A 15,963-nucleotide genomic window follows, 5' to 3' on the forward strand; every position below is an offset into this window, starting at 1 on the left:
TTTTCAGATTCTAGCCCATCCACCATGGCACAAGCCATATCTGCCGTAATGGATGGCATAGAGGGAAGAGTCCTTTGAAAGTTACTTGCGTGTACGCACTTACTATCATGACAACACTTTAAACTTACGGAGCACGTTGTTTCGCCATCTAACATCCGATTTGAGTAGTTCAAGTATCCACACAAAGCTTTTCAAGCCCTCTAGCTAATGGCATTAGTCTCACACTAAAACAATCATCCATTTAAAAGATAGACACATGAACTCAAAATTATCCATTTTCACCTCAAAACACACATAAAGGTGTCCAACTCACAATGCCAAATGCCATTAGCCCCAAAGATACTTTGACCACCTCAAATGGACCACCCACAACATGATAAATCATTTATATCACACAAATAAGCAATCCTACTCAAAATGACCACTAAACCCCCATTTGATAATAACACAAAGGGGTAGATGAAGTTTAGCACACATATCAATTTGGTCATTTTGGCACATAAATCACTTCAAATATATCTCTTGTAAGTGTAACTTGGCCAAGCACACATACTTAATCTACAACATCAACCTTGAACTAAGATACGCACACTTATCACAAATTCACATATGTGATAGCAAAATAATGTCAAGTCCCTAAGTTGACATTATATAATAGCAATATTCATTACAATACCCAAAAAAAGGAAAAGAGAAGAGCTATACAACTACGCTCTTCACTCTTCAGACGTCGCTTCCCTCCTCTTACTCCTACTAGAGCCCTTACTTGTGAAATATAGTCACAGGGTGAGATAAACATCTTAATAATAAGATAATTCATTACTATTAATTAACATACACAAATCATAAGGGAGTAAAGTTATTAAGCACCAAAAATATACTTTTAGCATTTTACAACATACTTTTTTTCATAAACACAAATCATTTACCACTAGTATGATCATTCTATCTTCTGAACTTTCATATCACTCCGACTAAAACTATAGGCTCTTGGACCAAGTGCACATTCACAATGGTCTGAGCTCACCTTCAGTAGTAAGATCACCTAACCAAAGATGTCTTATCCCACTTTCGAACCATAGTCTCCCCCTATCGCATATAAATTGGAGTGTCGTTACTCTAATACCGTATCACTGATGCTAAAGAGCGTCACTCTTCAATGCCGTATCCCGTATGGATACTAAGGAGAAAATCTCCAACTCCATGCCTCACTAGACACTAAGGAGATACATGCCATATGGGCTTCCACTACTCCTTCTTACGAGTAAACTTTCACCCTCTATCATGATCATGCTTATACTTATCATATATGACACCTATACATTTCAAATTTCTCAACCAATCCATATAAAACTTTTATCATTTCTATTATTGCAAATTGTTTAACATGCAAAAAAATCACATTTTGCAATATACAAGGTTATCAAATCTCAAGTTCAAATTGACATATCCACTCACAAATAGTTAAACAATATAATCAAATAGTGTAAATTATTTCATTACCTTAACCCCTTGTCACACAAAAGGGTTACTGTGGTTTAACGTTAACTCCACACATTTTATACGCACAGGGTAGCTCGAGCAATACTCAATCTACACAATCAAGTGACAATTATCAATTATCACTTCAAATAACCCTAAATTCACTAGGTTCTAAGTACCTATAACACTCAAATTCTTTATCTAACCACATCGACCATTTCAAAACACTCTAACCATCTTATTAACATCCTAACATACCAAATTCATCATCCAATTCCCCACATTGTCTCAAAATCTTTAAATTATACTTAAGGTTTGTCCAAATCCTCAACAAAAATTTTCAATCACCATAAATCTCATAAACTTAAGGTTAGAGGCTTGATTTAACTCCTCAAGACCTTAAATAAACCAATGGGTTTAGTCTAAACCTATGAAAATTGAAATCAAAGTTCTCATTGCCCTAAAAGTCAGAAATTTTGCATAAATAGGGAAGGAGAGGAAATGTGAAACTTACCTAATGATGATTTAAGCTCTAAATGCTCCCAGTGTAGTCTAAGGATCGTGCCTTAGTAGTATACGAGCTCCTCTCCATTGGTCTCTCGTTATCTCTCTTTCTTCTATTTTCGGTCTATTTTTATGACTAATAAATGCTACTTTTTGCACTTGCCTTGCGGCGCATTGACATGCCTACTACGGCACATGGCACAGAAAACCCTACTAAAATTTAAATTTTCTTTCATATCATAGCCCACTCAAACATCGCCTTAACCCTCTTATAAGGCTATCTAAGGACTCAAAACTATATTAGTCTCCCATAAATCTCATTAATCAAAAATTTATCTAAATTGACCAATTTACTCTTGGAAACACTAAAAATTCCTAATTTGAAAACCTTGGATGTTACATAATAAATTTGCTAGATTATTACTGGAATGAACTTGTTTAATTTGAATTTCTCTATTTTTTTAATATCATGTGTGAAGAAGAATTTTGGTGAGATATGCTTTGTTTTGTCTCCTTTAATATATCCTTCTCTCAACTGGGCAACGCATGCAACATTATCTTCATATATGATTGTTGGAATCATTTTTCCAAAAAAAAGAGCACATGTGCTTTGGATGTGATGGATCATAGATCTTAACCAAATGCATCCTCAGCTTGCTTCATGCATTGCTAAAATTTCTGCGTGATTAGAAGATGCGGCTGCTATCATCTGTTTCATAGATCACCATGAAATAGCGATGCAACCACAAGTAAATAAGTAGCCCATTTGAGATCAATCATTATGAGGGTTTGACATGAATCCTACATCTGCATAGCCCATTAAATCCTGCTTGATTTTATTAGAATATAATAAACCCATATCCAAAGTACCTCTAAGGTAACGTAGAATATGTTTAACTCCATTCCAATGTCTTCGTGTTGGTGAAGAACTATATCTTGCTAATAGATTAAAAGTAAATGATATATCAAGTCATGTATGACTAGCAAGATACATTAGTGCTCTAATAGCACTAAGATATGGTACTTCTAGACCAAGTAATTCTTCATCCTCTCCTTGAGGCCTAAAAGGATCTTTATCCTTATCTAAAGATCTAATAACCATTGGAGTGCTTAAAGGATGTGCTTTGTCCATATAAAATCGCTTTAGGACATGTTTTATATATGCTTCTTGGTACACAAAAATTCCACCATTCAAATATTCAATTTCTAATCCAAGGCAAAATTTTGTCCTTCCTAAATCCTTCATTTCAAATTCTTTCTTCAAACAATTCATAGTTTTTGGAATTTTTGCAGGAGTTCCAATAATATTTATGTCATCAACATAAACTGTGATTCTTACATACTCATTTTTAAATCTTTTTAGGAAAATGCATGGACAAATAGAATCATTCTTATATCCTTCCTTTATCAAGTATTCACTAAAGTGATTATACCACATGCGTCCAGATTATTTCCACCCATAAATGGTTTTATTTAGCTTGATTGAGTATTGTTCTCAAGAACTTTGATTGTTTGCTACTTGCAATTAGAATCCTTCTAGAATTTTCATGTAAATATCATTATCAAGAGAGCTATATAAATAGGCTATAACAATGTCCATTAGACGCAAATCTAATCTCTCTCGTGCTGCCAAACTAATCAAGTAATGAAGGGTAGTTGCATCTATCACATGTGAGTATGTTTGATCAAAATCAATGTCAAATCTTTGCAAAAACCCTTGAGCAATGAGTCATGCTTTATACCTTACAATCTCATCTCTTTTGTTTCGCTTTCGTACAAAGACCCATTTATGCCTAACAAGTTTCACATCTTTAGGTGTACGAACTAAAAGTCCAAAATTTTTTCATTTTTCAAAAGATTTTAATTCTATCTCCATTGCGTCTTTTCATTTTGGCCAATCATTTCTTTGTTTACATTCCCTAATAAACATTTGATCCTCATTGTCATTCATGACATTAAGCACTATATTATATGCAAAATTGTTGTCAACATTGACTTCATTTTTATCCTATCAAATTCCATCCACGACATTATATAGATAACTTCTAAATCCATTTTTGTGGATAACTTCAAGATTCACTTTTCTTAAAATTATATATATAGACAACTAAATGAATTATATATATAGACAAGAAAATAGAAATAAGAAATTAAATGTAGAATAAATAAGTAAATAAATAAATAAATACTTAAATGTAAATATCTTCAGGATAGACATTATATCACATGGATAACTTTAAGATCCACTTTCAGTTTTGTGGATATCTTCAGGATCCACTCTATGTTATGTGTGAATAACTTTCAGATTCACAATTTTTAAAATTTAAATTGTGCCTCCATCTATATTAGAGATGTTCATAGGCATGAGCATAAATCTCTAATGCATTAATAGAATAGATGAAAGTAAACTTAAGAAGAAAAAAAATAAAAATACATACCTAGTAATGGTAGAAGAAAAACAATCATGTTGATAAACTCATTTGCCCATTTAACCTAAAGGATAACATTTCTACTATTTAATTACTTTAAGGGTGACATTGTAATGATAAAGAGTATAAAACACTAGGTGTTCAACCAAAAATAGTTGAAGGAAAAAAATAGACCTTAACCTTAAAATAAAGTGTAAGAGATAAATTTGGGATTCATCACAAGAATAAATGTCAACTATTAATTAAAGGGAAATCACTATATGTGTATGTGTGTGTGTGCGCACACACACACATATATATATATATATTCTACTACAAAACCCTTTACCTAAGGGGCTGTTTGAATACCACTTTTGGTACCCCAAAAGTTCTTTTGGTGAACTAACTTCCACATACCTATGTTTGGGTATAAAATCCTTTAAAAAAACAAAACAAAACAAAACCAATCTACTAAACGTAAAATTCAAGGAAAAGTTAATTTAAAAAACGTTAGTGAGGGTTACTTTTACCATTTTGAAAGTCAGTTTGGTAAATATACTTTTGACAAATTATATATAATCCAGACACACACATCTTACTCGTCTATGTGAGTTAATTATTAGTCTTACATATTTGAATTAGTGCGCGTGTACTATATTGTTATTGGGGCTTTTGATATTGCTTGATGTCTTCTCAGGGAACTTGGCATTGGAATTGTTGCATTTAGTCCTCTTGGATGGGGATTCTTTTCATTAGGAACCAAATTAGTTGAAAACTTTACTCAACATGATGTTCGCTAGGTTTGTGTTAACTAACCATGCTATTACAAGTAGGATTAAATGGCATGTTTACTTTCTCATTGAAGTATCTGATATCTTAAATTTTTATGTGATACAATTTTTCCCTTAAACATTTCAAAATAGTGCATTGAGTATCCTATCATTAAAAAAAGTTAACTTTAATTATTAGATGATTTAAAAATTGTAAAAAAGAACCTAAACATCAATTAAGTTTTCTAAATTACATATAAATAGCATAATACAAATGTTATTTCTTTTCCAAGTAAAAGACCAAAATGCAATTTTGACAAACCATTACTTTAGGAACTTAATCAATATTAATTTTCTTAGAGGGTATTTACATACAATTTTATGAGTTATTTTTTCTAATTTTTTTAGTCAACTAATGGTCAAAATTAAATTTTTTTAACAACATGGTGCCCAATGTATTATTTTCAAATATTGAAGCGAAAAATTATGTCACGTGTAAATTTAGAATACCAGACATTCCTAAATGAATAGTTAAGAGACAAAAATTCTTTTAACCCTTACAAATATAAATTATGAACCATATATATATAGTTGCATTTTGATCATCACGGTAAATTATTTCATGACCCTTGTTCAATATCTAGAAATATATATATATATATATATATATATATAATTAATCTTATCAGTACATGTATTTTTCATTATTGCAGCATTTTCCTGGATTCCAACCAGAAAACCTAGAGCAAAACAAGACTAAATTTGAGAGGGTTAATGAAATGGCTACAAGAAAGGGATGTACTCCATCCCAGCTAGTATTGGCATGGGTTCACCACCAGGGAAACGATGTGTGCCCCATACCCGGAACCACGAAAATTGAGAACTTCGATCAAAACATCGGAGCATTGTTGGTGAAGCTAACACTGAAATAATTGGGGGAGCTGGAGTCTTTTATGGCCGGTGATGCCGTCAAGGGTGATAGGTCATATGGGATTGGAGTGTTGGCACCAATAGGTAAAAATATAGTCCGAGTTATGCCTAAAAACACTGTCCTTAAAAGCTATTCCGCCACATTGGATTAATCGCGTGGCAGCTTCCTAGAATTAAACAGACTCTTCCTACTAAAAGTAGGGACACAGAACAATAGAAGTTCACAAAATATACTCAGACAACTCAACAATGAATCAGTATGATAGAAGAGGAGAGAAAGGTTGAGAGTACCAAAGCTCTCTTTGAACATGTGGCAAGCACTGCCTTTTATAGGTAGAGTTCATAATGTTGGGCAATAAAACCACCTTAACAACAATTAAAAAACGGTTAAAAAAAGATTAAATAAATATATTTAAGTAAGGAGTTATGGAAATTAATATTAATTTAATTTATAGTAACTCTTTTTGAAATACTAAAGATATTCTATAATATCCAACATGGAGTAACAACTTGGAAGGAATCCGATACTCCTTCACTTTCTTATTGGAAAACTGCATGATCAAGCACATATTATGTCCAAGCCTATTTATAAGAAGCAGTGAAGCTTTAACTATCATTCATTTCTTATAATTAAATAGGTCCAGATATAATACTATGCATGTTATTGCAAACTTGAGCAAACTTACCAGAACAAAAGGCATGCATTGCCTTAGAAAGGATTTCTCTCTATTATTGTACCAAACCTACTAGGTTCTATGTTTATGCATTTGGCACTTGTTTGAATTCTATGTGTAGGCATTGAATGTTATAAGCATTGAGTTGCATGATTTGTGAGTGTTGTTTAAGTTCATTCATATATAAGGTGCCAAATTATGAGAGAACAAGACAACAACTAGAAAAAGATTGAATAGATAGACTAATTAATAGAGATAAATATGTAGTGAGGTAGAGGGCAAAAGGAGATAGAAATAATTTATTATATTATTTTTGTTATAATTATTTAATATCTAGTATTATAAAATCACATTTAGTGAAAAAAAAATCTCTCGTTAAATACATTTTATCTCTTGCTAATTACATTTTAGCAATGAATTATGTCCTTTATTACATTTGCAGTAAAACAAAAAAAAAAGGCCTGCTAAATATAACAAGAGATTAATATTTTCTCACTATTTAGTGAGAATTACAATTATATATAATTGTATAATCGTGCCTTTGCATCCATACTTGACAAGGTGAATCAAATATGAAGGCTTTGAAGTCAAGAAGCATTAGCCTATATGCATCTTTGCTCCCCACTGTACAAGAAAAATAGGAAAAAAGTAAACAAGAGACTTTTGCTTAACAATATAGAGCCTTATAAGAACAGCGCCTTCAAACTTAAAAATTGAAAATTGTTTTTTTAAATTGGGTTTATAATTAAAAACTATATTATAATCAGATGTCTCTATTTCTAGGATAAAAAAGCCCGTCCTGTGTAAGGGCCTAGTTGGTTTTTGTTTTTTAAAAAAACAGATTTTTTTAAAAACAAAAAAAATTAAAAAATTATTTGAATAAGTGTTTTGAATCTAATTATTTTCAAAATTGTCTTCATTTTTTGTTTTTAGAAACAAAAAAATAAAAACATCTTAAAGCTATTTTTGTTTATTTTTCTTATTTTTAAAACACATTATATTTAATTATTAAAAACTACAGTTACCTTAACTAATAATTATCATAAGTCATCACCATTAATTACAACTGATAATCACTATCAGCCAATTTTTTAAGTTTTAAAATTTTTTTCAAATTAAAATAGCCAAACATATTTTCTTTTTTTATTTTGAAAAATAATTTTAAAAACTACATTATAAAACAATTTTTAAAAACAAAAAATGAGAATATAAACCAAATATGCTAAGTCCCCTAATAGTGTCTCCCCATCATTTAATTGTGGGTTGATGACAAAGTTTTTCCAAGCTTAGGTTTTGGGAATCTTGATAATGGAATTTGATCAAATTGAATCGACTAGCTATGAGATTTTTTACTGATTTCTTTGAAGTTTATAGATTATTTAAGATAATAAAAGTTAAACTAAGACTCTAAACTCAAATAGTTCGTTAGAGTCTTAAGTTAGTGAAAATTTGAGTTAATAAAATTTAGTTTTTTTTTTGGGTAAGGAAAGGGAAAATTTGAGTTAGAAATAAAGGGGATTCAATATTTTTTTAAGTTAATACAAGACAACAAAAAAATCATGCAAAGGAATAATTAGCTCATGTCATAGCAAATGATGCTTCTGTGTCCTAAAGGTGGATCAACAAAAATAGTACTCACTTCATTTTAAATTATAGAATACTTTTGAAGAAGTTTTTTCATATCAGAATATAAGACACTATGAATATATTAATGTTTCATTCAATGCAAAAATTCTAATATTACCCTTTCTTTCTCTATAATTAATTTTTATCTTTTCTCTTTTTAATATATTAAATAATGGATATTTTTGAAAGTTTATATTTTTGTTTTGAAAAGATAATGTTTTTAAGTGTATTTAATGAGGTTTATTGATATATGAAATTTTGTCTAAAAGTGTTCTATAATTTGGAATGAAGGGAGTAATACTTAAATTAGATATGTGATGAGCAAGCCAATCAGTACACCTATTCGCTTATCTAAAAACATGTTCAAAAGTTACAATCCAATTTCTCATAACTAAGTTTTTGATCCTATATATCAATAGTACAAGAGAAAGGATGATTCTGATTGTAATTGTTGAATGAGTATGAGAGCTTCAATTGAATTAGGGTAAACATTAACTTTAGTAAAATTTTCACTCCAATAAAAGCTAAGTCCTATTAGAATATCCAAAAGTTTAACTGCAATGTTAGGTAGTGACTAAGGTATCCAAAAAAACTTGATCAAATTTCTTTGATCAATGCAAATGAACCCTTTATAAGTAGCATAGTCGTTAATGTCTACCAATTGACCTATTAATATCTAGTTGAATCCAAAGTGAATATTGGACTTTGAATGAAGAATTAGAACATTGATAACTTAATGTGTGCATGATAAGAGGGTCCTCTTTAAAGTAGATAAATTTGCTTTTCTCCTCCCATAAAAGGGATTGAAGTTGGGGATAGAGGAGTTTCACTTTATAATTTAACTTTAAGGTACTAGAGTAATATTAAAGTAGCATTAGAGTAACCTACGAGACTCTAAAATAACTTTTGAATCTTATATTAATAATATTGTACTTCCTTTATTTAAAAATGTAAAATATTTTTTCAGAAATTGGATGTTAAAAAATATAAAATATTTTTAATATTTTAAAATATAATTATTTTTTTTAAAAGTGTTTATATTAATGAACAACTTTATATTTATTATAAGATGTTAAATAGAGATAAATATAAAAAGATAAAATTAATTTAAAATTAAATAAATATTTTATTGAGAGATAAAATTTAATAAAAAATATTTTATATTTTTAAATGGATGGTGTATATGCATATGAATCTTGTGACTCGTAGACTATCGTTGAGAATTGTTGTGCTTGGAAATGTCTCTCTGAATTGTTTGCGTAAGCGATGAGTGAAAGTAACTATAGATATTCTTTCACAGCATGTGTGCTATGTTGTGATGGCTTAATTCCTAAATCAAAATTATGTAAGGTAGAATTATGTGTATTAATGGATTATATATATACATACATACACATACACATGTATGCACATATACATACATAATACACACACACGTTGTGAAACTACATACATTAAGACTTCTTTATTTGAGATTAAAAAACAAATAATTTTTAAATAATTTAAAAATTTTATTAAAAAATATTTTATAGAGATTTTATAAAAATAAATATTATTATATTCTGTTATAATAATAAAAAGTACTCCCTTCATTAAAAAATATAAGGCATTTTTTGAGGAGTGAGATATTAACAAATATAAAGCATTTTTAATCTTTTGAAGTATAATCATTATTTTTTTTTCAAAAGTATCCCTATTAATAATGACTTTACATTTATTGTAGGGTATTTAATAGGGATAAATATGAAAATATAGGATTCATTTGAAAATAGGTAATAACTTTATTAGGGGTGAGATTCGGTTAAAAATGTTTTATATTTTTGAATGGAGGGAGTAATTATTAATTAGATACTTTTAAATGTTATGATATTTTCATATATTTTGAATTTTTAAAACATTTTTTTCATTTATCGCATTTATTTATTTTCAAAAGCTATTAGAATAATTTTTTAAAATAATTAAATACTTTCTCCGTTTAAAAATGTAAGATATTTTTTGAGGAGTTAGATGTTTAAAAATGTAAAGCATTTTTAATTTTTTAAGGTGTAATTATTGTCTTTTTCAAAGGTATCTTATTGATAATGACTTTATATTTATTGTAAGATATTTAATAGAGGTAAATATAAAATAATAGAATTAATTTAAAAGTAGGTAACGACTTTATTAAGAGGTGAGATTCGATTAAAAATACCTTATATTTTTAAAAGGAAAGAGTATATATTTTTTATATTTTGATTCTTTAAAAAATATTAAACAACCAAAGTAAAAACTTATGAAATAATTTTTTAAAATAAAAAAAGTAATTTTTTTAATAAAAAACTAAAACAAACGAATCCTCAATCAAATGAGCGTTTTGGGCTAAACTTCATTACTCATTTCATTTGGTTCCCAAATCAAACCCCTATCACTCACAAACGACCCTACGCAGGCGCTGGCAGTCGCACATCGCCCTCCCTCCTCCGTTGTCGGCCGTTCTTGTCGTCTTCGTTCCTCCCTCCTCCTCCTCCGTCGGCCGTTCCCCTCGCCCTCGGTCCCTCCTTGCAACAGCTTGTTAGTGAGTTCCAGCACCTTCGTCCAGCCAGCGGCAGCGAGTTCTTTCGAGACTTCCCGCGTTCCTTCGAGGATGTGGAGGTCGGCGTTTGCAAGACAAGCTTTTCGGAACTTCAATGCTTCCCGAATCCGAATCCCTAAGGTGACGGCTGTTCATTCTAGCTTAGTAGATATAGTCCAATCTTCTCACTTATCTGCATGGAATTTTCCGCAAATATCCTGTCTTTGCGAGAGCCCTCGATTCTTTTCCCAGCATTCAGCTGAACACTCTCATTTTGAATCGCAAGTTACTGATTCTACCAAGGAGGATTTTAGTCATGAAGTTCCAGTGCATTCTTCTGGGGGTGTTGATGAATATGATGGTGCTCAGATGGGCAATGATGCCCCATTGGATAATGGGCCTCATGAAGAGTCTCTTGAAGAAACTGGGGGTGCGCAGATGGATGATTCTGCTTCTGGTTTTGGCCAGGAGAGCCAAGACGAGGGGAAAGAAGAGGTTTACGAGATCGATCTGGAGAAGTTGGAGAATGTGTTGTCTCTTCTTCAAAGTAGTCCTGATGGGTCCTTGGAGTCGTCTCTCAATGACCTGGGTTTAATTCTACATGAACAGTTCATGATCAAAGTACTTCAAACCCCTCTAATTGCTGGTGACAATCTTATCAGATTCTTCAGGTGGGCTTGGAAAGACAAATCTTTTAAGGTCACCACCGCTGTTGTAGAATCTCTTGTTTTGGCTGTATGCAGTGTTCTCAGGAAGAAAGAGATATACGCCCTGTGGGATTTAATTAAGGATATCAACGAGAAAGAGAATGGAGTGCTGAAGGTGGAGACTCTTAATGAATTGTTAGCTTCCTTCTCAAAATTGGGCAAAGGAAAAGCTGCATTTGATGTCTTCAATAATTTTGAGGAACTAGGGTGTGTGCCAAACGCAGACACCTATTACTTTACAATTGAAGCTCTTTGCAGGCGATCTTTCTTTGATTGGGCTTGGTCTGTGTGTCAAAAGATGCTTGATATTGAAAGCGTGCCTGCTGGTGAGCAAGTTGGTAAGATTATATCTTGGTTTTGCAAGGGGAAAAACGCTAAAGCTGCCCATGCAGTTTATGTGGTAGCAAGAGAGAAAAAGCAGCATATACCAACATCTTCTATTAACTTTTTGATCGGTCAACTTAGTCAAGATAATGAAACTGTACAATTAGCTTTGGAGATGTTAGAGGATATTGTTGAAGATAAGAAACATACAATAAAGCCATATTCAGCTGTCATTCAGGCATTATGCAGAATCAAAGATGTTGGTGCAGCCAAGCAATTGGTCTTAAAAATGATTGCAGATGGCCCACCTCCTGGGAATGCTGTCTTCAATTATGTTATTACAGGATATTCCAAAACTGGGGAAATGGAACAGGCATTGGAGATGATGAAACTTATGGAAACTAGAGGCTTAAGACCAGATGTATATACTTATACTGTTGTTATAAGTGCCTACGCAAATGGTGGCGAGATGGAACAGGCTCAGAAAGTCTTCACAGAAGCTAAAAAGAAATATTCTGAGTTGAGCCCTGTAACTTACCATACTCTAATACGGGGATATTGCAAGCTAGAACAGTTTGACAAGGCTTTGGAATTATTGGCAGAGATGAAGGACTTTGGTGTCCGACCAACTGTTGATGAATATGAGAAGTTGATCCAGTCTCTGTGCCTGAAGGCTTTGGATTGGCAAATGGCAGAGAAGCTCCTAGAGGAAATGAAAGAGAATGGCTTGTATCTCAAGGGTATCACTAGGGCCCTAATTAGAGCAGTGAAGGAAATGGAGCAAGAGGTTGTCGAGACCGAGAAAGTTAGTTTAGCGGCTTAACCTGCCTTCTGGCATGAACTTAATTCTGAAAGGCCTCAGGCTTGAATTTCTTTTCTAATTTTTGCAGCATTCTGATACCTAGTTACTGTTTAATTGCTCTTTTGATCTCAAGGCAAAATTATTTGTAGGAAGTCAACTTAAGCTTCGATGGTTGTAATGTGAGGTTAGTGTCTTCAATATTTAATAATGCAGTTTAGCTTTGTTATGTTTCAAGGTTCCACCCACAGTTATGTCATTGGCATTCTGGTTTTAAAGTTAGTATTTATTTTGAGGTTCCATGCTAAACTTTCATATCTTCTCTTTGCTTGGACTGGGGAATGAAGCAAATAAAATAGAAATGTGTGAATGGAAACTGAATGACTGTTTTTAAATTAAGTGATCATTTAGATACTACACTATATATATATATATATATATATATTCATATTAGGCGTTCTGTTTAGTCATGATTGCTGGATCTCCAATATGCAATAAAATAATTGTTACATTTACTTTTGACTCTAGTTGGAGCTTAAGATGGATGTGTTTTTGGGATTAACTGTTGTAGTTTTAAATCTTGATATGAAATCTGAAATGATGAGGGAAGAGAAAGCCTATGTGCCTGAAGTCATTGATTGGCATGTCAGACTCTTAGAAATCCGGAGTTTCGTGATTTCATCATAAAAGGCTACATTAGTACCTGCCCATCCACAGTTGCATGAGAGATAAGGAACAATCGCCCCTCCTGCCTTTTTATGTCATTACAAAAGGTGGCAGATATGATATACGACCTTATTTGCAAGGCTCAATCACGTGATGAGTCCTAGATATCTGCACTGGATGCTGTTTTAGAGAAGCACAACTCTGCTGCACGTGAACTACTATATGGAGATGAACTTGCTCTTTTCCTTATCAAAGTTGTTCGATGACATCAATAACTTGAAGGCAATGCTTTGTGCAATTTAATGCTAATTTTAAGTTCAGCCAACACCCTTTTAGTCCACATTCCTTCGCATACACCTAGCACTAGTGCTTGATATTCGTCCTCAGCGTTACTTCTAGCATCAATTTTTTTTTTTTTAAATTCATATAAATCTCCAAGTAACAAAGTTTCTCAACACAACGGTCTAGTATCTAATTGTGGAATTTTTGTCTGTAATTGAACTTGCCTGATCAACATTTGTGTATGCTGCAACTCCTCCTGACCTTCCTTCCTCAAAGAATATTGGTGTCATGTTATTGATAAACATTACCTATTCAATTGTTTATTTTAGACTTGTATTCTAAATATGCTAGTAACTGAGACAGCAATTATTCTCGAGGAATATGGTATCCATCTCTAGTTTTTACTTTCACTTCGCACTGTTTATGAATGGTTTGATTACCATAAAGTTATTCATTTTGTAACTGTTTTGAGTGTTGGAAATTCAGTTTAATGTTGTGTCGGTTATGCTGCTAGTATCTGCTGGTTAATATTCTGTATTTCTGTTCATTTATCAAATTATTTCTCATGTTGGTTCAGGTCCAGAGTGCAGATGATAATAATTATCCAGAGAACGTGGAACCAAAACTGATATTTATTCTGAGATTCTGGAATTATTGTTTTGGATAATGAGCAAGGTTTCTATGCAGAAAATATGAGAGCGCTTTGTGATGTTGGAAATTCAACAAAGAAAGGGTCTAATGCTGGATACATTGGACAGAAAGGCATTGGTTCCAAGTCTGTTTTCCGAGTTTGCTAAAGAATGTTTGTTTGATTTTATTGAATTAGTCTAAAAATTACTATGATTCAAATAAGAATGCTGAGAAACCGAAGTATCCGGAAAGACATTTAGACACTGCTGAAGGTGTGTATAGTTGCTTCATCACCTTCTGTTGTTGTGGAATATTTTTGATAAACTATACTTTTATCTTCCTTCAACTGTGCGACTCTTTGTAATTTTTTATTTGATCTTTACTTTCTTCTTAAAAAAAATCAGGTAGTATTATGCTTCATTTCTATCATTGTTACTAACTGGTGTCACTTGTTTTCTTTCCTGTCAAGTTCTGGGAATGGTTATGTGATTTGCTTGCATTGTTGGCTACGCTCTGGCTATTAATAATGCAATCAAAGTTTTTTATATATGGTGCAAAGATCATTGTTCAGAAAGGCATCAAACACATGTCCCAATCTGGATATACAATTCGCCTTGTATGAATTGAGATTTGGTTTAAAGCAACTAACCATATGCATGATCCATGTTTTGTTGGTATTTTTACTATATGGCTTTCTAAGTACAACATCATATGTGCCAAGAGTTGTATATTCAAGAGTTGTGTTATTGCCTATCAGATTGTCACAAGTATTAGCCGACTTTGGTTCTTATATGAGATGTATTAATTTGCTCGGGTACATATTAAGGCTGTGCATAGTTGTTTTTGGAAGGTAGAGAATATGTCCCTTTTCTGCTCTTGGTGCTGTTTTGCTGGAAATTTGTCTCACTAACTTCGGTTTCGCTTAAGGTGATGGATGCTCCAGAGATTCACTCTAATGGATATCATGTCAAGTTTGACATCAGTGAAGGCCAGATTGGATTTGTTTTGCCTACAGTAGCGCGCAAGCTATTGACCTTTCAGTAGGATGGCATCTACTGATATTGATTCATTTGATGCTAATCCTTGGAAAGCAGGCGTTGTACTTCCATTCAGGTCTCATCTGTCTGAAGGAAGTATCATGAATCATCAATAGCATTATGTTCCTAAATACTGCTTGTACTGTTGTACATTAGAACCATGCTTGGTGTGTTATTTTGTTTACATATTTGGTATTTCATTTCTATAGGATTGATGTTCAAATTTTGAATTCATACATATTGTTAATGCTTCATCCTCAAGCAAGGTATTGAAAATCAGATTGATTATTGAACTAGGTAAGGTGCTAGTTCAAAGATTAAGAATTAAAATCATGGTTGAATCATGACTAAATCAGTCATAAGCAAAACATTTTATTAAATTAGTCAAGAAATTCAACTTAGGTGAATTGACTTAGATTTTAATATTTTATCCTTAGGTATCTTTTTCTTTCATACACATTGGAAGTGATGCTTTGTATCGTTTTTTCCTTTAACAATATTCAGGGGTTGTGCTGCAATCTATGGTATGTTGTAACATTGTTCTTCCTCGTTAGGTTTGTTTTTAGCAAGGTA

At 32.1% G+C, this 15,963-nt stretch overlaps 1 protein-coding gene across 1 annotated transcript; it reads left to right on the forward strand.

The window, feature by feature from the left end:
- Nucleotides 1-10,788: 10,788 nt before the first annotated feature.
- LOC129319192 (pentatricopeptide repeat-containing protein At3g02650, mitochondrial-like) lies at nucleotides 10,789-15,669 on the forward strand. Its single transcript, XM_054964185.1, has 3 exons — nucleotides 10,789-12,962; nucleotides 14,301-14,625; nucleotides 15,281-15,669. The coding sequence occupies exon 1, from the start codon at nucleotides 11,018-11,020 to the stop codon at nucleotides 12,797-12,799; it is 1,782 nt and encodes a 593-aa protein (XP_054820160.1). The 5' UTR covers nucleotides 10,789-11,017; the 3' UTR covers nucleotides 12,800-12,962; nucleotides 14,301-14,625; nucleotides 15,281-15,669.
- The last annotated feature ends 294 nt before the right edge of the window (nucleotides 15,670-15,963 follow it).

This window comes from Prosopis cineraria, unplaced genomic scaffold (genome assembly GCF_029017545.1).
Source record: "Prosopis cineraria cultivar Desert tree isolate PC_DT_omini unplaced genomic scaffold, ASM2901754v1 PC9, whole genome shotgun sequence".
In the NCBI taxonomy this organism is placed as follows: domain Eukaryota; kingdom Viridiplantae; phylum Streptophyta; class Magnoliopsida; order Fabales; family Fabaceae; genus Prosopis; species Prosopis cineraria.